General features: G+C 39.1%; 1 protein-coding gene across 1 annotated transcript in view; it reads right to left on the bottom strand.

The window, feature by feature from the left end:
- Window positions 1-4,582: 4,582 nt before the first annotated feature.
- LOC106901829 (betaine--homocysteine S-methyltransferase 1) overlaps window positions 4,583-25,166 on the bottom strand; it is a 21,316-nt gene continuing 732 nt past the window's right edge. Inside the window, exons 2-8 of the mRNA XM_014964843.1 lie at window positions 21,151-21,283; window positions 16,677-16,795; window positions 14,715-14,906; window positions 13,977-14,124; window positions 12,952-13,134; window positions 9,158-9,386; window positions 4,583-8,663 (exon numbers count right to left, since the gene is read on the bottom strand). Of these exons, the coding sequence (XP_014820329.1) occupies window positions 8,489-8,663; window positions 9,158-9,386; window positions 12,952-13,134; window positions 13,977-14,124; window positions 14,715-14,906; window positions 16,677-16,795; window positions 21,151-21,283 (1,179 nt within the window). The 3' untranslated portion in view covers window positions 4,583-8,488. The remainder of the gene's footprint in view (window positions 8,664-9,157; window positions 9,387-12,951; window positions 13,135-13,976; window positions 14,125-14,714; window positions 14,907-16,676; window positions 16,796-21,150; window positions 21,284-25,166) is intronic.

Below are 25,166 nucleotides of genomic sequence, written 5' to 3'. Positions count from 1 at the left end.
TTTCACATGGAAACTATTACTGTCTTTCATGTGTAAGGAAATCTTGAGCTTTGAATATCACATATTTTATTATTTTAATGATTTCCACGTGTCAGGTCACTGAAAATTATAACAAAAATGTCACTGTGTGCTCCTGTAAACGAATGTGATTTTTACTGGTTTAAGGAAGCTTGATGTATATGTTCTTTATGAGCAGAAAAAAACTGAAGAATGTCCTACCAGATGTGTCTGCAAAGCACGGTTTTTAGCTGTAGGGCACCCGAAGGATTGGATTCCTAAGTAACTTTATCACATGCACAACACACATTTAGGCACTACTTTTAGAAATGAGGCCAGGATATTAGGACAAAAGAATGAGAAGAGCTTTGATTTATTAGCTACAACTAGCTAGCCGAGTAAAGGAGTAGGCTATCTTACTCCGAAATCTCTGCTTCAGGTAAATAACTGTTAACCAGACACCCTATTAAAACAAATCCCGCTCTAACCAGATGATTAAACCGAGAAGTGAACAGTACAGACATACCTAATAGGGAATGCAGTTTATCCTTGCTTTTAGTGCCTCTGCTGTAGTTAGCTACATAGTGTGACCATCTGTTTGCCTTCGTCCTGGCTACTCAGCTACACCACAGGGAAGCAGACTCTCCCACAGGTCCGGAGTGAAGCGTTTTGGTTTGCCAGCATTAAATGCTCACCTGTGTGATATTCCCGATTATTAATAACCCAAGGGAATACTGATTTAGATCCGTGATTTTCTGCATATATTACTGAGAATAGACTAGCTAATCAGGTTTGCCAAGGGTTTCTGAACAGTTTCTGCACGAAGCTGTGAACCAAGGACCAAACCCTTGTTTGGCCGAACAATTTTCTGCATAGAATTTGAAAAGCGCTGGCAGTTACCATTTGGATATACTCCGGTCTCCTTTTTATTCTCAGTTGAGGACAACTTCCTGGCACAGCTTGTCAGTAACACTTGAGGGTACTTTAAGCTAAATATCCTGGTAAAAATTACAAGTAAAATTCAAAGGTCTGAGTTGCTACACTGTTCCACCTTGGGCAGTTCATAACAATTCTGTCTAGCATAAATGTGAAGCATGAATAGATCATAGTTCTTCACTTTCATAATCCTTTGCAGCCTTCCTTCCACAGACCTACATGACAAAACTAATGAACTCTTTTAATTTTCTAGCCAAAGGCAACTGGAGTGTGAGCTGTCCTGGCCACGCTGCTACACCTTTGCGATGTTGCATATTGCCACATACCAGAAGAAGCTAGTGGGGAAGAATCAGACTTATCAACTTAAGGATTGCCGCCCAAGGATTGCTTCACTTCCAGGCAAACACAGCTAATCCAGTTTCTGTCCCTTTGTGCAGCTCTATCAGTGTGAATAGAATGGAGCACATACGGCTTCAGGACCAAAAAACAAACAAACAAAAAAAAGCAAATCATCTTTCAGGTCAATGGTGCAAATACTAATTATCTTTAAGAGTCCTGTCTGCCTAGCAGAACCAGCAGAACCAGTCACATTAGACATAGGTGTAGCAGTATGAAAGCAGGGTGGAATAACAATGATTTGTCTGAGACAAGAATTCTCATATAATGAGATGCAGAAAGGCATCAGGAAAGGCAGCAGAAAGTTTAAAGAATGCGGCCCAGATTTGTTGTTCAATTATGGAGCAGCCTTCCAAGGCTAGCAGACAGAAACCTTGCACGGTCTAGCCCTGCAGAAGCAGTGGCTACAGTGGATGCAGCACTGCATGCCTGTCAGATCAGCTAAATTCTGCCCTGTTGTGTGGTAGATGCAGTGTCGTGTGACATTTAATATTACACACAGTGTCTCTTTGCCTCTGTGTTACTCAATGTGTAGGACAAGCCCACAAGTAGGCAGATTTAAGGAAGTCTGGTTAAATTTCTAAAGTACTTTAAACTTTGGAAGTTTGCGTTCTAATAATGTTGGGACTTCAGAGTAGTGTTGGAGGGGAGGCAAGGAGAAGGCAGTGTATAGACATGTTTTACATTTGTTAAATACCTTCCGACTTTTCTCTCCACTGTCCTGTGCCTTGTAATTTAAAATATGTCTACATCGTATGCCATAAGATTTTTTCAAAATAAGAGCTGACCTGGCCATATTCAAAGAAAACTTCATTTCAACCTTTTTATTCCGGCAGTAAAGTAAGAATGAAACATTGCAGAGTTGAAGACTTAATTAGCTTTGACAGTTCTTGTACAGAAAACACTTCCTTGTTAAATAAAAAATGCACATGTAAGTAAGTCTGTTCTGAAATTAAATAGAAATGTATTGCTCTTCTGGTTTCTGTCTGTGTATACAAACCTGGGAAGCCCTTTGAGGTTCCTTCCCCCGTCCTGCAGGCACACAAAGCGTCGCCAGGAGGCAGTATTTGCACAGGTTGCTCCGGGCCTGCGTAGTGCAAGTACAATTCGGTGAGATTTCATCACACAGAAAAAGTCTGAGCAGAAATTATATAGTGAGAAACAAGATTTTTAAAAAGCTTTTGCCTTAATAGGACACATTTTTGATTGTTCATGAAGCTGTAGTACTGTACTACTACTGAGAAATGCCTCTGTACAGAAGGGTGTGTAGGAAGAACCAGCTGACGTAATTTGAAAGAATATGCAAACTTTCCTGCATACATTCTTTTAACAGGGAAAGACTTCCCTTCCAAATGTGGCAGAAAAACACTGCTGCTTTACCCAAAGAACAGTTCCGTCTTTTTATTCTTGTTTTTCTTGGATGGAACTGCCCCATTTTTTTGTTGTTGTTGTTTGTTTGATTGATTAGAAATAAAAATTGATCAAGGGATTTTGAGTAACACCTACTGTAAAGTTTGCTACCCCATCTGCCAAAGGGCAAAGTCTAGCCTACTGAGCTGAACCAGTTTGGTCTCTTTCTAGCACTCTTGATTTGCAAACAAGTAAATTGCAAAGCAGGGCTTATTTGCTTTTGACCATTTCCCTCCCATGTTTCAGTTGTCACCTGATCTCTTTCTTCAGTTGCACTGATACAATGACATGCAAATGTTGGCAAATGAATGTCACAAACCACTCTTGAACCACCCATCAATAACTGGTAGAGTTTGTAAAGCATTTTTTGATTGATGCACGGTTGGTGTTGCTTTGTTAATCATGATATAGAATCACACTTCTTCTTCCTATTCCAGACATATGTTTATTCATTCTGCTTTGAAATTAATTTCTTAGCAACTACCCTCCACTCTGAGTGCATCAAGTCTTGTTACTCAAATTTGCTTTTGTTTTCGGATTTACAACTTTTCTGGACACAGAAGCTCCAAGGCGCAGTTGATCAAAATATATGGAAAGTCCATCTAGAGATTCCTAAAGTTGGGATGGAATTGATTGCCATCTGTCTCAGGAGTTCTGTATATACAGAGTGAGTTATACACTGTTGACCAAATTTAGTATCATACATACGTCATACATACATGAATTGGAATGTAGTGGAGGTATGTGGTGGAGTGTCCTGGTTTGTATGTATTTGATAGATAAGAATGATAATAATTAGAGCACGATGCAAATGGAGTGTCCTGGTTTGAGGTAAAACAGAACTAATTTTCTGTTCAGTAATTTTACTTTTTTAGTTGGGCCTCTTCTAACTAACTAAACTCTGAAATTAACAGCATATTGTTCAGAAACTGTTCACTCTCACAGTGACAAGACCTGATGATACCAAGGAATGGTGTGCAGAGAGGCCCCTGCTTATACTTATTGCTATAACAACCAAGGTCAGGCAAATTTGTTATTTGCCCATTGGAGGTTTGGAAGTGGAAAAGCGTAGAGGGGTCCCACCTGTGGGGAGGAACGGACAGGACAGGTGACCCAAAACTGACCAACAGGGTATTCCATCCCATCCGCATCATGTTCAGTATAAAAGCTGAGAGATCAAAGGGTCAACTCTCTTCCTTCAATGGCCGACGTCCGAGGAGGACCCTGTCTGTTCTTCTGCCTTGGATCCCGATCCGAGCGTTCCTGACTCCAGATCTGGAATCCAGCTCCTGTCCATCACTGAGTCCGGCCTGGGACTGTCCCCTGCACCTGCTGGTGACGTGATCGTCATCCTGGGAGCTTGATATGGTTTTGTATATACTGTATACTTTTTTTTTTTTCTTTTTTTCCCTTTTCTTCTTCTTATTATTCCATTATTTATTTATATTTTCATTAAAATAGTTTAGTTTTTTTCTAAGCTCATAATTATTTTTTTTATTACCCCTCTTCCTCTCCTCTCTTTTCATTGTGGGGGGGAGGGAGGGTCCATCTGTCGTTCTGGTTGGTCAATTCGGTGAAAACCACGACATGGAGGTTGATATCTCATATAAAACTTACACCAGATACCATCTCTCTCAATAAAGTCAAACATATAGAAAAGGTAATGAAGAATTTTTGTAATAAAGCAAGATGCTGAAATAATGCATTTTATAATAATATTCTGCCCATCCTATTTCAATGGTCTCTATACTTAATTTAACACATTGTAGGATGAAATGAGATTAGTCTAGGTTCAATATTTATAAAGTCAGTGGAATAGAACAAGACAGGCACATGAATCCACTTCTTTTAATGTTAAATGTAAATGTTTAATGTTAAAAAATGTCACTTGTGTATAGAGCTGAAAGCGAAGGCATGAGCTACAAACTGCTTTAGGAAAAAAATTGTGGTACATGAAGATTTCAGATTTTGTAGGATTCCTAGAAAACTTTCTTTTCAAAAGTACAGGGAAAAAACCTAGATTTTCTGTGATTTTGTACCTTAGTCCAAAATTTTCATCTTTACAAAAGAAGCCTCCTTGCTTTCCTGCAGTTTACAGATAAATCAGGATAACACCTGACCATTAAACAGCAGGTTTTTAGGCTTTTTTTGCACAGGGTTCTGGAAAACTTTGGAGCTGACTAAAAATGTCACCATCTTCTCATGAGCAGCACAGAGACCGAGCTTGTAATTCTGAAGTTTATGGTTTGTTCATATCCCTCCTGTCCTGACAGTCAGTCTCATGAGTAAAGGTTTATTCTTTAGATAGCAAAGACTTTGGATTTTCTCCTCTGGATCTGAACTTCCAAGGTTCACATCTGCTTCCTGCTTCACTTCTGCTTCCAGGTTAAAAAAACAAAACAAAACACCACAACAACAACAGGAAGCTCTAGGAAAGATCTGATGGAGGTTGTCTCTGGGTTTGTGATGCATCACAGACTCAGAGGCCACAGGGAAAGCATGAATGAACAGGGTATGTTCAATTGAGAGAGAAAAAAGGAATGTATGTAAATCTTCTAAAGTATAAAAGAACTCAGCAAAGACAAAGGAAATACATTCTTCATGTCTGTAATGTGCTAGAAAGAAAAAATTGATTTAAAATCTATTAAGGAATATTCAAATTAGGAAAAAATTGTTAAGAAAAGTGAAGTAACCAGATTGTCTGGAGCTGGCATGGAATCTCCATCTTAGATGTGTTTCCAAGCAGGTTAAACAAATGTCTTCCACTATGAGTAGCAGATCTTGCCTTAGGGTGCTAAATACAGAAGTTGACCTTCTGAAGCCCTTTTTACTTCTATTTAAGTCTCCACACAGGCTTTCTAAGGAAGCTAATTTCCCAGGATTGTGCTGTTAGCCTGAGTTATTTCCTTAACAAGTCAGGTAATAAACCGTTAGAAAGCTTTAACAAATCCAACAGTTCACTTACCCTGACTAAGGTGTTACACAGAAAGAAATGGGAAATAAAGATTTGTTGGCTTTGCTGCCCAGGGGTTTTTTTGGGTTTTTTTGAGCAGGGGGTTTTTTTGATAATCTGGCGTTCTGTAGTGACCAATAAAGCACCCTATCAATTGTTTTCATCCTATGTCAGTTCCTTTCTAAACCCAGCCTGTGATATGAATCAAACAGGGATTGTACAGCTTCCCCCAAGGCCAGCTTGAATGGCTTCAAAGAGTCATCCAAAGATTTGTCATTGTTCATATCTGTTAAAAATAATCCTTTTTAAACTGAGTTTCTAAAAATAAATGCTTAAATCTTCTTAAATACCACAGTTTTTGAATATTCTGTGTTGTGAACTCATTCACTTCAAAACAATTTTTTGCATGTTTGGACAGTTTCAAAAAAATCAGTCCAGCTGCTTATATAGAGTATGAAGGTCAAGCTTCCAAGCTTGCCACAGGAAGTACCTAAACTGGTAATCATTGTTCAAAATGCTTCTTTATCAGTAGTAGCCTGCATTTTAAGCCACTTTATCATGCATATGTCTTTAATGCTGCATGCATTGTGGTGATGATCGAAGATCTGGATTTCTGTTTTACAGGTTTTGCATTATTCCACTTTCTGCAGGGGCAAACATGCAGAAGGGTTTAGGAAGGAAAGCAGTGTAACAGAGTGCATATATACTTACATGGATGCTTCCCAAATAATCTACATTTTAAAATACCTACTTTCTTCATTTGTCTACTTTGGCTTTCAGGCAAAATTTCCATCTAGTAACTATTTCAGTCTGTTGTAAGCTTGGTGAAGGCAGATGGCTTTTTCTAAAATCTGTCTGCCAATAACAGCCTGAAAAGGATACCTGAAGTGTCCCATTAAAGTGTTGCATACTCAAATGTTTGCTGAACAGTAGAATATCAGCATGGATAGAAATAATGACATAAGCTTATACATAAAAAGCTTTCAACACTAACTTTGAGAATGATATATTGCTAAAGGTAATGGCACTGACGCAGAATGAGGTTCTAGAAAGTTGTGTGGTATTTCACAAAAATGAACTATGGAAATGTGTCCTTTATGGGTTCCAAGTGTAGTAATACCCTTCCTAAGAAAACTCTTCTCAATAAATTAAGTGTACAAATGCCCAGGGGTTTTCTTAACTTCATAGAATCACAGAATACCAGGTTGTAAGGGATCTCAAGGATCATCTGATTCAACTTTTCTTGGCAAAAGCACAGCCTGGACAAGATGGCCCAGCACCCTGTCCAGCTGAATCTTAACAGTGTCCGATGTTGAGGAATCCACCAATTCCCTGGAGAGATTATTCCAAGGGCTGATTGTTAGCATTGGGGAAAATTTTCATGTCCAATTGGAATCTCCCCAGGAGTAACTTGTACCCATTACCCCTCGTCTTTCCCATATGACTCCTTGTAAAAAGGGAGTCTCCATCTTCTTTGTAAACACTGGAACATGGTGATAAGGTCTCTCCTAAGCCTTCTTTTCTCAAGGCTGAACAAAGCCATTTCTCTCAGCCTTTCCTCATGTGGCGGGCTTCCCAGTCCTTTGATCATCTCTGTGGCCCTTCTCTGGACCCTCTCCTGCATGTCCACATCATTTTGCATAGCAGGGACCAAAACTGAAGGCAGTGGTCCAGGTGTGGCCTGAGAATGGCTGAGAAGAGTGGGATAATGATTTCTTTATCTCTGCTGGTGATGCCTTTGTTGATGCAACCCAGCATCCTGTTGGCTTTCTTTGCTGTGGCAGCACACTGTTCACTCATACGGAGCTTGTGGAGATCAATCCAACTTAAGTGGGTAGATCTATTTCCTAACATGGTTTTTCATAGCTAAGATCCTAGAGTGAATCAATCAGCTTAAAAAAAAATAATGGAAATTTTAAGTGCTATTTTGAGATAACCATGTGTTTCCAAAGAGACATCCAGAAAGCAGCTGGATCATTTGAAAATTAGTTGTTTACTGGAGGTATGTTGTTCTGTTTGAGCTCTTATGATTTAAGGTGTGAAGATAATACAATACTATTCCATCATATTACTTTTAATTTATTTGATTTTTTTTTTAAATTTCAGAATAATCTTTTAAGCCTTTTAGTCTCTAGAGAAGTAAATTCTGTGTGCATGGTACATTGAGACAAAAACAGTGAGTTATTTACCTGTCATTTTTCTTTCCTAAAAGTTCTCTGAACCTTTCTCCTGCATATAAGAAATTTCTGCAAGATCTCATTCTCCTTATTTTTTAATGCCAAATAAAAGATGTATTTTCTAGTATACTTTTACTCTCTTGAAGTTAAGAAAGTGGCTGTAAGTAACTCTGTCTGAAGCATTGGCAACTTGTGTGTCCTTGAAATAGTCCTCAAAAAATGTTGAGATCTGCGGAGGCTCCTACATAATCCTAAACTGAAAACAGACTCAGGAGTGGAAGTCTATTGATACTGTATTTATAGATAGCTTTTTTTTTTTTCTTTTCACAGGTAATTTGAGCCAATTATTACTTTCCATGTATTTCTGTGTCTAGCCAATTAATAGCACCTAGCTAACAGAAGCTCAGTGATTATGAGAATCCAAACCTGATTCTGACTGTGTATTGTCCAAACTATTTGTCCAGAGAATTTAATCTGTAATCAAATTCTTTCTGCATTTTGTCTCTTTCATTGCATGTTAACTGATAAACCAACAGGGTACTCATCTTCACAGATTTTCTTGTGAAGCATGAGATGCCCTATGGATAAATCATTCTAACGTTTACACAATTGCAGTGGATTAGAACTTCTGTTTCTGGAACAGCTCTTTCAGCTGCTGCTCAGTAGTTGCTTCTTTCTGTTGCATCAGCTCCCTGGCTCCTTTGGTCACTCCCCAGCCATCTGGCTTTGACATCGAAGGACAATATGGCCTGCCTGATGCAGGCTTCAGATTTTCCCAGTATTCTTTTCTTGCCCTAAAGAAAGAAAAGGAAATTCAGGTTTTTTTTTCAAGCACCTCACAATACTAAACGAAATAAGGCTTAAATGACCATTGCAAAGGGTCATCCAACTTGCACAGACTGACTTTATAATTAGATACAGAAGTATGAATGAAAGCATGCAATGAAATTCTATATGCTTAAAAAGTATCTTTGGATACTGGAACACCATTAGGAGCTGCTTTACAGTGGTCTGTCAATTTTTGATCTTAACTTTAATGGTTTATTTTCACATTAATTCAGACCAAATCTTCATTTTAAAGAGAGATGAGAATTTCTGGAGCTCTCCTACTGCCCCTTCACCTCTTTCTCTGCTTCCAGATCAGATTCAATTCTTCAAAATTATTAACACATAGAATGTTTACAGTGGTATTTAGACCTCCGTATCAGTGAAGTCAGTCTGCTGCACAGATCAATATAAGCCTTTGCAATGAGTATGTTGGTGTGCTTTCCAGGTCAGATATACATACCTTGCTCTGACCCAAGGTTTGGTGTGCATGCTCAGGTTATCGCCCCAGCTACCATGTTTCTCAGAAGCTTCTGGCAAAAATCCTCTTTCAGGACCCAGCTCCTCAGCTATTGCTCGGACGTGATATGGCTCAAATCCACAGCAACCTCCAATGTATCGAATCCCTAAGTCATAGGCTTTTCTTGCATATCTTTGAATATCCCATCTGGTTAAAATTCTTGGCTCCAGACCTGCAAATACATTAATATCTTACATTTCCACCATGCCCCATTTCAGTATGGTTTTTGGTAAAAAATCGTGTTGTTGAAACGCACACTATTTGCAAAACTGGTTGTAGATGTAGATGTACATGTTTGAATTGTCTGAGCTAGAATTAATGATGCAAACTTTCATAAGTCTACCTTTCAGATTCTGCTGTGCTCTGCTGAGCTATGCTTGTTGTAAGTTTTTTTGGCCTTGCAAAACAGCACCTATTATCTTCTGAGATTGATCAAGCCCTAAGTCATATGCTTGCCATCCTGCCAAAATTCTTAACTGGAGTATGAGAGTACTTTCAATGTTACATCTGCATTTCCGAGTTGCTAATAAGCAATATCTGGAAAATCTGATTACAGATTTTATCTAATCTGTAATCTAATAGATGAAAGGAGAAGGTATCAACCTACCTGCAACAGGAATAAGCCTGCTCGTTATTCCTCAGGAATGCTTACTACACTTTTTTCCATGATCGGCTAGTAGCAGACAGTTGTTTCACTGACAGCTGGGATCTTTTGCTGTTTCTTAGCCCATCCCTTATTTAGTTATAATCCCAGCCCTAACCAGCTTGCTGCCTCCAACTACTTCATTCCTTGTGGAAAGTACAGTTGTGGAAAGTTCGGATGCAATCTTCATTTTGAATCCTTCTCCCTGCTGCAGGCTGTGGTGAGCAGACTGAAGGGATAACAGAGCTGAGAGGAAGGATTTGTGGAAGAAAAGGAACAGAAAGTGAAAAGAACAAGGAAAAAAACACCTCAAGGAGGAGGCGGCACAAGAGTGGCAAAACAGAAAGAAGAGACCAATACTGAAGAAGAAACTTTAAGGAATAAAAATGCAGGAATAAAGGAATAAAAAGTCTCCCACCTCTTTTTGCACATATGCAGGAAGTGAACCAGCATGGTTATCAGGCAAGTTCAGTGTGACGCCTGCACGCTGAATGCTCCGCTGGGCAAAGAAGCTGTGGTGAGGTAGCAAGGCTCCAGCAACACAGCAGTGAGGTGGGATTGTTTTCCCTATGCCCTTCCCCCAAAACACCTAACATACATACAAGAAGGTGATACAAGGCAGATCTATTCTAAGTCCAATGGGTATTTAAAAGACAGGTTCAGAAAAACAAAAGCAGAAGGAAAAAAATGAAATGTTCTTAAACAGAAAATTATTGGTCTCAGAGGGAAAGACTTGACAAAAGAAAAGTAGATGGCCTAATATCAGAAAGAAAACCACATGAAGCTATCTTAGAAAGCTGTTTAAATAAAGTAAATTTGCGTACAATCCTGCAAATGTGAGAGAAAGCATCAGAAGCACAAATTCATGGACAGACATGGATTTGACGGGTGGACCAGTCAGTGAATAAGGAATTGGCTGGATGGCCTTACTCAAAGAGTTGCAGCTCAATGTCTGGGTGTAGACCAGTGATGAGTGGTGTCCCTCAGGGGTCCATACTGGGACCAGTATTATTCAACTTCTCTGTTGGGAACATGGACAGTGGGATTGAGTGCACCCTCAGCAAGTTTGCAATGAATCAAGCTTAGTGGCATGGTTCGTACTCTAGAGGGACAGGATGCCATCCAGAATGACCTCCACCGGTGGCCCTATGCAAACCACGTGAAATTCAACAATGCCAAGTGCACGATTAGAGCAATCCCAAACATGGATACAGGCTGGGGAATGGGTGGATTGAGAGCAGCTGTGTGGAGAAGGACATGGGGGTTCTGGTGGATTAAAAACTGAATATGAGCTGGCAATGTGCACTTGCAGCCCAGAAAGCCAACAATATCCTGAACTGCATCAAAAGAAGTGTGGTCAGCAGGTTAAGGGAGGTGATTCTGCCCCTCTACTCTGCTCTTGTGACAGTCCACCCAGAATACTGCATCCAGCTCTGCAGCCTTCAGCTCAGAGGAAAGACATGGACCTGCTTGAGTGGGTAGAGAAGAGGGCCTCAAAGATGATCAGAGGGCTGGAGCACCTCTTTTGTCAGGACAGGCTGAGAGAGTTGGGGTTGTTTAGCCTGGAGAAGGCAGCTCTGGGGAGACCTTACAGAAGCCTTCCAGTACCTAGAAGAGGCCTACAGAAAAGATGGGGAGGGAGAGTGTAGTGATAGGAGAAAGGGTAACAGTTTTAAACTGAAAGAGGATAGATTTAGATTAGATTTTAGGAAGAAATTCTTTACTGTGAGGGTGGTGAGACACTGGAACTGGTTACCCAGCAACGTTGTGGATGTCCCATCCCTGTAAATGTTCAAGGATAGGTTGGATGGGGCTTTGAGCAACCTGGTCTAGCGGAAGGCATCCCTGTCTGACTCATGAAATTTCTGAAAGCTGAGGTCTCATTCAGATTGCTTACAACATACAAGCCAAGAACCATAACAAGCCTAAGAGTCAGTCCTTCAATTCACTTGATTACTTACTGCATCTGTTCTGTCTTTTTTTGCTTGCAATCAGAGAAGTTATATGAAGGAATGAATAGGATAAATGAGTTCCTAACACTTTTAAATATCCCAGAATATTTTCAGAACTCAGACATGTTATTATCATTTAATGAATGCCTCAGGCTCATACTTTATTCTTCATTTATGTAAAGAATATAAAGAGAGGAATTAAAAAAAAAATCTTCCTGAAAATCACCTCAATCTCTTATTTTTTTTTGCTACAAATTCAAGTTTCAGATTTTTTAATACCTTATTTTATAGTCTGATCTTGAAAAGAAGAGCGTATGACACCTGAAAATGCAAGCATTTTTCTACTAAATTTTAAAATGTTTAGGCTGATTTTGTCCTCATCTCAAAGTGGAAATAAGGCCTAAAAACACAAGCCTTTATATATACATAAAGTAGCTGAATCTTTCAGTCTTTATAGAATTTCTCCTGAGCATACATGTGACAAATCCATCTCCAAACTGCTGATCCATTTATTAGCAACATCAAAGAACATATTCCCTCTTCTGGTTTCTCTCTAATGTCACTTGCATTAAATAGTTGCACTTGCAAGACTGAACCATTACGAGTGCAATAATCATGCACCTATATCCAGTTCTGCATATGCATTGTACATTAAATGCCTATGCAGGTAAACATGTGAATTGTCGGACAGATGTCAACACAGAATGGTGAGGAGCTCCAATGCTTTGGAGCATTTAACTCTGGGGGGGTTTTTTTAGGCTATTTCCTCATGTTCATTTCTTTGGACTTTTTTTAGCTGTCCCAAAGAAGACTGTATAGCACAAGGAGAAACTACGTTTTTTTAAACTGAGTTTAGGCTGTGACACTTTAACTGTTTTCATCATAATTTCACTTTCAGTCACATGCTGTGATACTACTGAAGTACTCTCACTATGTGGATGATCTTTGATCCAATATTACACTGTAATCCCTCTAAGGAAAATGCCAGACAGCATAATTGGGACTCATCCTATTGTATAGAAGGACACCTTGCAGCTTCAGCTTCACTAAAAGCTAGGGAAAAAAGGGAACAGACAATAAAAAAAATAATAATAATAATAAAAAAAAAAAAACAACTAGAAAAAAAGACACCCTTGTCTTACCAAATGGAAATTCTGGAAGATCAATAAAACCCTGCTTTCCGCAATCAGGTGTGTGGAAAGCAAGTGGTTGGCACATCAGGTGGGCTTTCAGTTTAGCGGCCTGCAAGCCCTCTTTCATCAGTCTCACGGTTTCCAGGGAAGTATCTGGATCAAAATGGCAGTTGACTCCAATAATAGAAGCACCTAGGAGGAGGAAAATAACTTCAAGTCATATCTCCCTAGGAAGTGGGAGGTGAAAGTTCTTAGCCACAGCACTCCAAAAGCAGAGCAGTCCATCTTTACACCAGCATTATGAAAACAAGACAGTTAGGCTAGAGCCAGCCTCTTTACCTTCTCGATAATGCAACACATCTCCCATCCTTTTACAGTTGCTTTTCTTATCACCAGTTAATCAATGAATACTGGTTATGTACAGCCATGTATGCAAATAGCTAGCACTTTCCTAACACACGTTCTACTTTTGGATTTCAATGCTAACTCCAAAGGAAAAGAGTAGTTCAGAACAGATGTAATAAACCCCTAGACCATCATTCATTATGCCTCTTGTTAGTTTCTTCTGCCCTTCCCCTTGTCCTGCAGAAAACACAACCTTTGATAGGCAAAAGATTAATTTTTTCATCCTCTTATTATCTCATCCTGGGTTTGAACTGTGCTCCATACACTTCTAAAAAGATGAGCAGAGAATCAAAGGTGGCTTTGGATTCTGCTTATGTTTCCAGAATTTGAGGCTGCCTCTCTAAACAAATTTAAGTAGCTTTAGGATTTTGCTCTTTTCAGTGTGAGCTGCCTGTGGCTATTGCACCCAACACCATCCTGGTTAACAAGAATTTCATAGCTGCATTTTTCTATGTTTGTTAAAAAGGCTGCCCTAGTAAAGTGCACATAGAAACTTTTCTACAGGGTCAAAACTTTTTTCAAATATAATTGGGAAGCTACCTACTTGAGATACACATCCATTTATCTCAACACTTAAGGACTTGACTCGGTACCATACTTTTAAATGGCATATTAAAACAGATTCTTACCAGCCTTTACCAGTTGGACAGCACATTGTCCAGGGGACACACCATGCATGTCTCCTTCCGGACCAATGCACATCGTAGCTGCAACTGGCTTTCCAGATTCTTTCAGAACTTCAACTGCCCAAACAGCCTCTTCAACATGTTCAAAATACTGAAAGACATTTAAACTGGACTACTTCTGTTTCTTGGAGATGAAGCATAAACACCTTAATCCAGACCACAAATTCACCAGCAATACAGTGACTTGATTATTTTCTGATTTGCACTAACAGAATTCAATCAAGTTTACTGACCACACAGTTAGAAAAGGATTATAAAAAGTCAGTAAGTAAAACTAGATGAAAAATAATGGTTTCAGAATAAAAGTGCCCATACAGGAGGTTAATCAGGCATTTATCCCCAAAGAACTATTTTCATGTAGAAGAATCACCTTAGCTTGATTTCTTACGATATATAGGAGGAAATACTAACTTGTCAACGTTACATTAATCAATCCTCTGTACTAGTACAGAATTTTACTTGACTGAGGTAGGCATTTAGGTTGCAAGGTCCTATTCTAGGATGCTTGCAGATGCTGCCGTGCCTTTAGAAAAATATCTGATACTACTGGAATAAAAGCATAACAGAAATTTTTCAAGGAGGAAAAAATACATACTTCTAGCCCCTGAAGAAGATCAGATACCTTAAAGTTAACACTGTGCCAGTTGAAGGCATGTCCTTTTTTTTTTTTTACAGATTTACCTCTGCAATCAGGAAGTCCACGTTCTTCTTCATAAAGACATCTAGTTGCTTTCGAAAGGCTGCTTTAACCTCTGATTTATCCTTGCAGCTTAAGTATGATGGTGTTTGACTGACTCCTCCAGCCACTAAAGCATCACCTTCATTAGCCACTTCTCTTGCAATATCACAAGCAGCTTCATTAACTTTCTGGCACTGTACAAATACAGATTATGTCAGTTTTACCTGGTCACAGACATGCATGTAATTTCAGAGCACAAAAAGGACAAAAATAGTCAAAAGCCAAATGGCTTATTCATATTCTTTTATAATTCAAATGGATTTTAAAATAATATTGATTAGGAAGTCAGTGGCTTTCAAAAAAAATAATAAACAATAGGAAACACATTTCTTGACACCTCTAAGTTATCATATTATCAAATACTACAAAAACATACTACCTTTAATATGTCTTACACAGATAGTCTAGAAAAAGCAAGTATTCAGAGTGCAATGGAATTTTCTTTGCCACTTAAGTGTATGCTTTTATTCTGACATTTTTGGGTGAAAACAAAATATGTAGTGATTTCAATTGATGTTTTTAAAATTTACATTAGTATTTTGATAATTTTCAATACGTAAGATATAGTATCCGTATAGAGTTATCTAAGGCATTTTTAAAAAGGTATCTTTAATTGTCTGATGTTAAAGTTACCGATTTAGGTATAGTCAAGGGAAACTTATCACTATTTATGATTAATTAATCACCTAGACTGAAAGATACATTCCCTCTATACTGAGATCAGAATGATTGGAACAGCTTGTAAAAAGCAAAGAGGTTCAGCTGGGAAAAAATATTTTGGGAAAAGAATAATTATTTGGGACAGAGAACACGTACAGATTAGAGCATGTTTCTCTGCAGCCCATGGACTACTTAGAATCTACATAGTTTTCTCTCAGGTGAATTTTTGCACGACTGCCTCAAAAGACCCAGCTGATTTTTAAGGTTATTGCTAACTGATTGTCTTCTGCTTGCAATTGTGCTCAGGTACATGTTTGGGAACTCCAGGAGGTGGAGCACTAAATCAGTTCAAGCCTGGAGGAACCTGCTTGTAGAACTGGCGACAAATCAATGGTGAAACCTTTGCTGCAATGCATTCCAAATACCAGTCTCTCTCCCAGCTCTTCTTATAATTTTGCATGGCAGCAAGAGTTGCAGCATGGCTTGTTCCAGAGGCCCTGTGATTCTGGGACTACCAATTCAGACATTTCAATGTTGCATCTATCGAATGTAAAGGTACAGCATTTCAGATAAATTTGGTCATACGAGATTTTGGGTTGATTTCTTAATTAAGCCTCAAGTGTTTCCCTAGCGTCCAGATAGTTCTAATTTCTGACAAAGATATTCCTTCCTCCCTGTCCCCTGGAGAATCTTCTCTACTTTGCAGAGGTTGAAAGAGACAATAGGACAACAGGGGACAGGATCAGAGAAAACACTCAATGGCAAACCTCGTCCCAAAGGAATTTATCCAGAAATGTGTATGCCAGAAGTTAGTTGTTACTTTATTGAAGACGTGGTTCTAATAAACATTCTGTTCTCATTATTGTCTAAGATTCTTCACCATTTTTGCAGTTGGTTTGTTTCTCTGAATGTTAAAGCATTTCTTTTTTTAACTGATTTTGCTCTCTGTGCGTTTAGTCCTCCCTACACTTTTTGTATCAAAATTCCAGTAAACTAATGTCCTCAAATGGGAAAAATAGGATCCTCTTTCTTCTTCTCTTAATCCTTGTCCCATTTTGCTATTTTTGCTATTTTTTTGTCCTTTAAGCTCATCTTTCTTGCTATTTCGAACTCTGAAAATGCATCAACTCATTCTTTGGTCCTCAAATATAGCCAAAACTGTTATGATGAACTGTTGAAAGTACTTGATAATTTGAAATTAATCCATTTATATCATATCACCATCAAAACAGAGCTTTACTCACACTTATTTTCTCAGCTACATAATTGCCCCTGTTCTCTAGTTTGTCCTCACTGGCATAAAAGGTGAATGTCTGCAGAACATTGGATCCAGCTCTGAGAAATTCCCGGTGAAGCTGGCGAACTGCAAAGAATTAAAAGATACAAAGAATAGATTTTTGGTACAGTTATTACTGTTGTTATCTTAAAATTAAATGTTTATTGAAGTAATGTTACTGTAAAATAAGTTATACTGTGTTTACTTGCAGACCCACTTTGAGAGAGTAGAAGCAGTACCCCAATTTGTGTAGAATTTCTTTTTTCTCACTCTCAGAACATTACATAGAAAACCTTTTTCCTTAGTTATTCTCTGCTAAGAGTGACTGAAGATTTCTATTTAGTTTTTCAGTAGATTCAGTTTTGCATGGACCTTGACTATCTTCTACTTTCTGCAGTCTTTCAGACCTCCCAATTTCATTTTATAGAACTGCATAGTGGTTTAGGAAGGGAAAGCAGACATCTGACAAAAGAACATGAAAGCATAATGAGGAATACCAGACAAAAAAAAATCATCAAAAGAAAAAGATGTATTTTCTTAGCTTCTAGACTATGAAGAAGGAAACAGAAGAAAGGATCATAGTAACAAATTAAGGGGCAAGATGATACCTATGTGGAAGAATACAGTGTTCCATAACCTCCTCTATTTCGTATGTTCTGGTTTTTCCCCCCTATGAAACTCTAGCTGAGTCTAGTCAGCCAAAATCAATGCTCTATTTTGCTAAATATACCCTTGATTAGAAAATGAATTGTTGCTCTAGAAAAGTGACTCGCAACACAGACTTAATTCTTCCCATAAGTCAACACGATGATTTTACTACAGAGCCCGCACTTCTTTTGAACAAAGGATTGGCATTACTTTTAATGGACAAATTGCCTACATTGGGACTTTGGGAGCAGGCTCTGTAATGGTAGCTCTGCCTTCATCACTGTAAGCAGTATACTGCAATCACCGCAGCAGGAACAGAACAGGAGCTGTCAATTTATTTTACATGTATACCCACAGAACAATAATTATAATAATTTCTAGAACACTACTGATTATGAAAAACAGAGTTAAAATGCTCAACAGATTATAGCAAATACAGGAATAATTTATTTCCCAGATACCATACACAGACAGAAGAACACTATAGCTTCTGTGGCATATGTTTGGAAAAGTTTTCCTGAAGTCCTGGTTTATCATACATCATTGTCTACAGACAATCTGTGTCATTATGGAAATGTGTTAATGTGTCATGAGAATAAAATTACTCCCTTCAGACGCAACAAACACAGCCTTTTATGCCAGAGAAGCTCAAATAGCAGTTTGAGTTGCTAGAGTCAATCTGCATACATGCAAGCACGTCTGCTTTCACTGAAGGAACGGTGTAGTGTCCCTTGCTTTTCTCTACTAGTACGGTATTTAATTTCTAATTACAGCCTTGGATAACCACACTGTGACTTAACACAAGGCTTCTTTTCCCAGCAGTTACAAAGACCCACCCAGGCGCATGGATTATAGCAGAGCTATGGTTCAAACAGTCCAGGGAACGTGCCTGAACTACCAGGATCAAATTCCAACCTTACAAACTTTACGGAGGATCAAAACCATCCTAGTGCAGGGAGTATTCTTCTTCCTACAGCATTAAAATAAGCTAGTGATCCCAACTACAACAGCTGTCTGTATGTTTCCAGTGTCCTGTAGTTTGTTTTTCTAGTGTCTCCCATGAGAAATCATTGATGAAACTAATCAGGAAATGGAAAAAGGAAAAAAGAATCTCCAAAGTTTTTCACAAATGCTCTAGGACATTTCCATAATAAATCAGATTTGATTATCCCAATGGTTAGTGCCCTTTAGATAAGCGTCTTGCATTCCTAGAAGAATGCCTGGAATTTTTCTGAGTAAGGATGGTCACGTAGGTAGGCAAATGAGACATAACCTAACACGTATGATTAAGGAACGTCATATCCCAAACTATCAGGTATGTGAATAGGAGACTCTTGAATGTCTCATTTGACATTTTGAGGGAAAGAATAGTGTTACAAGTATCAGCCTGAATCTCATGCAACCCCAGGCAAATTGTTTTTACCAGTAGAATACAGTGTTCCTATTATCCAGCAGGAGGCAGTCTGCACTATGGAAAACCCAAACCACTCGATAACTTCTTGTGTGACTTCCCGCATGTTGCTGAAGCTGTGTTTACCTCCAGCATTTGAGAAATGGAGGTAACAACCACATAAGAGGCTAAACAGTTATTAACAATGTGATGCATTTTAGGAGTCAGATGCGTAACACTGAATTTTCATTTTGAGATGCATTTCACAGGAGACACAGAGTTAACAGGAGATGGTGGCAGTAAATGCCTATGCCTGTTGCTCACTACAGAACAATACTTGATCTGGCTCAGAAAAAAATATTTAGATCTTATTTCTAAGCTTGTCAGTCTGGCAAAACTTTTCTCTCCTAATGGAGATAATGACTCCTCTCCCATATCTCTGCCTTCCTTGGTACATTCTGAGAACCTCCCTCCTTTTCCCTCCTTCCTTAAAAAGGCAAGAAAGCCTGGTGGTTGTACAGTTTTTACAGCAGCTGGCTCAGCCAGTTGCTCCTTCTGCTCTTTACACCTGCTTTCAAAGTAATATGACCCTTGAGAATGCAGGAGCAAAAAGCAGTAGTGGAGGCGAGGCAGTACCCTGCACAAAAAGAAATGAAGGCATTTCCAGTGAAGGGCGTATTCAAGTGGCCTGTAAGGGGCTTATAAAACTGTTATAACTATATTACAGACATAAACAGTATGTTCTAGCAAATCGGTAGCAATTCTTAGAAGTCTGGATTCTAACCTATGACTACTGATCACTAATTTAAAGCAAATCTGTGTGCCAATTTAGCCAGTTTAAGTCATCTGTCTCTATGTAAGGCAATGTCCATGGACTGAGACCTGCACTTCCTGAAAGGACATGTGGAGAGGGTCACAGACTTTTGAGATGCAAAATGAGTCAGGAAAAGGGAAATAAAGACCATGGGGTAAGTGCTATGGCTAAGATGGAATGTGTAGGGACAGACAAAGGTAGGGAAACAGAGAGAGAGGTGGTGGGATGTCCTTTCGAGAGATGGGAGTCAGCAGATTGGGTCATCACTCTTTAAATCTTTGGAACTCCGCAGTACCTAAGGCTGCCTGTGACCCTAAGTCAGGCATACTGCACATTAAGCAACACCTGAAGACTGAGGAAGATTCGGGTGAGTAAATAGGCAAGGTGCATAAAGCAATGCAATACAGAGGGCTAAGATCTCTCTCCTTCCTCCCCTCCTCTTTTTAATTCCTCTGTACGGAGGAAAAAAGACTAATTTGGAAGGGCAAACACTTAGAACAAAGACATTTTTTTTCCCCAGGGATATTCTGAATTGGGATTAACTGCAAATTATATTACTCAGGGAAATGCTTTCTCATAATGAAGCACGCATAAATAAATAATAGCTTCTGCTCTTGCGCTATTTATGCTAAACATGATAATCTTTATGCTGGAAGGCATGGAATAATTCCATATTTTGTCTCCATCCACTTTAAGAGAGTTACTCAGAATCACAGAATCTTCTAGGTTGGAAGGGACCTTAAAGATCATCTTGTCCAACCGTCAACCTAACTGACAAAAATAGACACCCACACAACAAACAAGGAGCATCATCACTAAACCATGCCTCCCAGCACTACATCAACCCGTCTTTTGAACACCTCCAGGGATGGGGCCTCAACCACCTCCCTGGGCAGCCCATTCCAATGCCTGATAACCCTTTCAGTGAAAAAATTTTTCCTAATATCCATCCATGAAATGCTTATTGCAATTCTTAGATTCTTACGAGGTTCATCATTCCACATTTCACAGTAGACTGAGGTACATTAAATACTCCAATTCCATTGTTTATTAAAAGCTGCTATTTTCCTGAAACAATTAATATACAAACTATATTAATTTATAACAATATAGAAGTTCTAGAATTACTAGAACACAACAAAACAGATAGTTAACTGCAGAATTCTTTTTCACAAGATGTTTTAAATTATAAGCTTTATATCAGCTAAAGACCAGACTGGATAAATCCATGAGAGAGAAATCAGTGAATATTATTAATTGAAAATATACCACATGTGAGTCAAAAAGCCCCTGGGGTGCCAATTATTAAAGACTAGGGGAGCATTCTGGAGAGGTATCACTGTATATTTGCACTACTCATATTCTTAGAACTGGTTTTGGCCAGTATTAGAGCATAGATAAGCTATGGTAAGACAAGCATTTAGTCTATAGATTCTTAGGCTGTTCTTAACAGTGTAATTCTACAGTGTCAATGAACTATTCAAATAGAACTACTCTATTTAAAAACCTACTGCAAGTTCCTGTGTAATTATTATTTAGCCAAGCATGTTTACATTCACTACAAGGTTAACATTTCCCAGTAAAACTGACCTGCTTCTGGGTGCTCTACTGTCGCTTCAGGAGTCCAAGGCCCAGCTTTAACATATCCCCTCTTCTCAAGAGCAAAGACAAATCCTCCATCTCCAATCACAATTTCTCCAGCGTCTAAGCGCTCTAGAATACCCTGAAGAAAGCAGAAGGAAAAGTTAACAATTACAGTTCTTCAGTTTTGTGGGCTTCCTTCGTTGCCGTTTCCTGTATTCACAAAGCAGACATAAATGTGGGCTACCAGAAACACCTTTGCTGTAGTAGTAAAAGGTAATAAATTTCCTTCTTTAAATTCTCTTTAAAGAATGGTAGATGGTCTGTCTTGCAACATAAGGCTTTAATATGTGCATATATATTATGTAAAATTTTCATTAGTCAGTTTTATTGTATTCCAGAGATATAGTCCCCAGAACTAAAAGTCAATGGTCCAATTCCACTCCTATGGAAGTAAAACAGTCTCAAATTCTCCTGTAAAATATATGAGAAACTTAGTAAAACGAAACAGTAGTATCACCGACCTCTTTACCAACTCATTTGCTCTTTAGCTACAAATGCCATTTTGACGGAGGCTCAGCACAAGTAGCTTGTGACACAAGATGGCACAACAGGCATCACAGAAGAGTGTGACATTTTCCTACCAAATAAATCATACCTCAAAATGCTGGCCTCCATTTTCTAACAGACTTCTCACTGGCCTGGGTTTGCTTACCTAGACTTACAAAATGAAAGAAAATCCTGCTTGTTTTGCACAGCTCTGAAGTGTTTTAAGATGCCAAATTCCAAACTTTATAGTACCCTCTGATTAACCTTGCTTCTGCCTTGAACTCCATGCTAATGCAGGGAGAGTAGTCATTATTCTCTGGTAAAATTGAAAAACATGAGAATAACATATATCGGCTGCAACTAATATATATTAATTTTTGTGTTCCTTTCATTGCTTCATTGACTTCTCCAAATTTTCCAACAAGTATACCTTGCTACTACACTAAATAGGACTAATTTCTGCAACTGGAGCATAACCATCATTCTATTTACTTTAAAAAGTGGATGAATGCAGACCCATTACATTAACAAAGGTAGTGGCTACAGGAAAAGAATTAATTAAAAGTAAGACTGAAATTTCCCTCCATAGTTGTTTTTTTTTTTTTTTTGATGGCACACTAGCATTTCAGTAGATGAAATTAGAGGGAGTAGGAAAACAAAAACCCTGGTGAATACAGACTTGAGTGTGGTTTTCATGCTGAGAGGTAACAATCAGCCTCCAACCTTCAGTAGATTATCTCTCTTGATAATTTCTCCTTCATTAATTCAATTATCTCGCAGCATATATCCAGGAAAGACAAACATTTTTGGCATCTCAGCACCACCCTCTAGGCAGGATGAGAGTATGCCTTTCCAACAAGAAGGAGCACTGTGCCAGCTGTGCCAGTTCCAGTACCGAGCACAGCAGGGTAAGGCTACTTGGAGCCTACAAAGCCTGGCTGACAGGGTCAGCGTTTTGGGCTCAGGCAGTGACATGCCAGCAAGGTGGCAGGACTTCTCCGTATAGTGCTGCTGTGCAGACACCTGAGCTTGGCCAGGTGTTGGTTGCAAATCCCCGTTTCACGTTCCATCGCCCATTGTGGACTTGCCAAAATATATATTGAGCTGATTAACTTTATAAGTTTAATACAGTGCACAAGCTTTTATCTTTATTTCAGCAGGGCCAGGACAAAATTCAGTGTGCAATACTCGATCTCCAAAGCTCAATGAGCCTACCCAGTCATGCTTGTCTACTAGGGCAATTCTGTTCCAAGTGTAGATGTCATGAGGCTTTGGAAAGATTGTGTTTTCAATTACCTAATTTGCATTTGTAACAGAATGCTTCAAACGGGGCCAGAGAAAGGCACCCAAGAGATCACTGGTTGAGTCCCTGCTTCTTCTGCCTGCCAAGAAATCTTTTATAGACATAGCCTGCTTCAGAAGTTTAATATACAGAGAACACGAGTGCAGAGGAAAAAAGAATTTTTAACATACAAGCAGCTTCAGCGTTGCTTGTTAATTGAATATTAAGTAATAGATACATGTTTACAACATGTATTGATATTATATTTAAATGTACTACATGTAACAGATTTTTCTGTTTAACAAGTCACTTCTAGGATTTAGCAACAACAGTTTTTCTTCACAGTTCCAGCTTTTTTAAACTGTATTTTAAAATAACCTTCACTTTTGACACACAGAAGCAACATAAGCCATGACAGAACAGTCCGTAGCATCTTAGCGCATAATATATTGTGATACATTAACCCTAGCATTGGGGCATCTAATAGCAGGTGAAATAACTATAAGGCACAAAGTACTTTATACAAATTTAGTTAGTTCAGATTGGCTTAAAAAGGAAATAACTTTTTTTTTAAAACTTTATTACAAGTCTGATATAATCCCTTCACACCATTTTTACTTTATCTATACAGGGGTAAAATACCACTGGTTTAATCAGCATACAACTAACATAAGCTCAGCATCAACATAGGTTGGTTCTGCCACAGAGACCTGCACCTCGGTGCTCATACCCGATCCAGATCAAAATTGTATTGTCAGGTGATCTGGTAGTACACAGATCTGGTATTAAATAACAAGAAATAGTATCTGTAAAAAGCTAACCAAGGCTTTTTTGAGCCATCTTTTCAGTGCTTTACTTTTGCTATCATGAATGAAGTTGCATCACATAGCCCATACATCTATCCATGGAAAGAGTGCATATGTCTGTATGAAGATACTCCCTCGACCACCTTTAGGAATGTAACTGAACCATGTAAATGAAATGCCTGCTTGCTCTGCCAATATACTACCTTTCCACCAGTAGAGAGAAAAGAGCGTCTCAAAACAACTATTCAGGTCTTAAGTGAGCCCTCAAGAGAAGCTCATCTCTCTGTGTGTTGCTTGTAGGGGGAACTTAGGGCTATTGCCTTCTGCTAGGTGTCTGAGGTTGGGTGGCATAAGTATGTGTCAAAAATAAAAGCAGGACAAATACCTCCCCAACTCCTTCTTTTATACCTGATGTCCCTGAAAGGCCTGAAGTTCACAGACATCTTCCCATATCCTTTTATTCTCTTACTCTAGACATATGCTACAAATAGAACCACAGAATCATTTAGGTTGGAAAAGACCTTTAAGATCATCGAGTCCAACCATACAACATAAAAAGGAGTAAAACCAGTTCCGAGTAAGAAATATCCTATTAATGATAATGTGTCCTTCTGAACAGAAGGTAGAACACCTTCCCAAGCAGCAGTGCAGGGTAGCAGTACAGGTATATGTGAGGGTTTGATTTAGACGTTGGTCATATGTTTGCATTCGTGGCCAGAATGGCTGATGCCTGTGTAACTTTTTATATCAGCTTTTTTCTTTTGCTAAGTGAGGGCACAAAGGGCATGCACCTATTGGAGACTGCACTCATTTTAGAAACACTGTTGATATTCAGTCGTTCAAATCAAAGGAAGAGCAAGTTGGGGCTTTCAAACAGAGTTGGCAGGATGCTGGTGGCAGAAAAGCCATCCAATGATAGCCTGTGCTTAAAATATTGACAATTTCAATGTGTTGCAAGCACTGCTTAGTTTGCGTATCAAATAACAAGAAGCAAAATGGTTCTGAGCGTTGGTGGCTCCAGCCTATGTAATCAGAGAAATCAAAATTCTATGAGCAATTACAGCATTACGTTCAACACAATGTACCTCCTAACAGCATCCTAATGCCTATAATGGCTCGAGGACGAATAGATATAGCTATTGCTATGGCTTTACTTTAGCTTTTTACAGCACGACCCTACCTGCAGGAACACGGAGTGCCTTTACCGGAGGTTGTCCCGGGCGGTCCGCAGGTCGCCCCAGGAGAGTCTCCGGGCAGGACCCCGGGGAGGCGGCCGGGTGCAGGGCCGGGGGGGGGCATGGTCCGTCGCGGAGCCGAGCTCTGTGCCCGGTGCCGCTGACAGCCTCCCGCCGCACCGCCGCGGGGCCGCCTTGTCCCCGCCGCCCAGA

This window comes from Calidris pugnax, unplaced genomic scaffold (genome assembly GCF_001431845.1).
Source record: "Calidris pugnax isolate Ruff unplaced genomic scaffold, ASM143184v1 scaffold273, whole genome shotgun sequence".
In the NCBI taxonomy this organism is placed as follows: Eukaryota; Metazoa; Chordata; class Aves; order Charadriiformes; family Scolopacidae; genus Calidris; species Calidris pugnax.
This window is presented reverse-complemented; position numbering and strand designations above follow the sequence as displayed.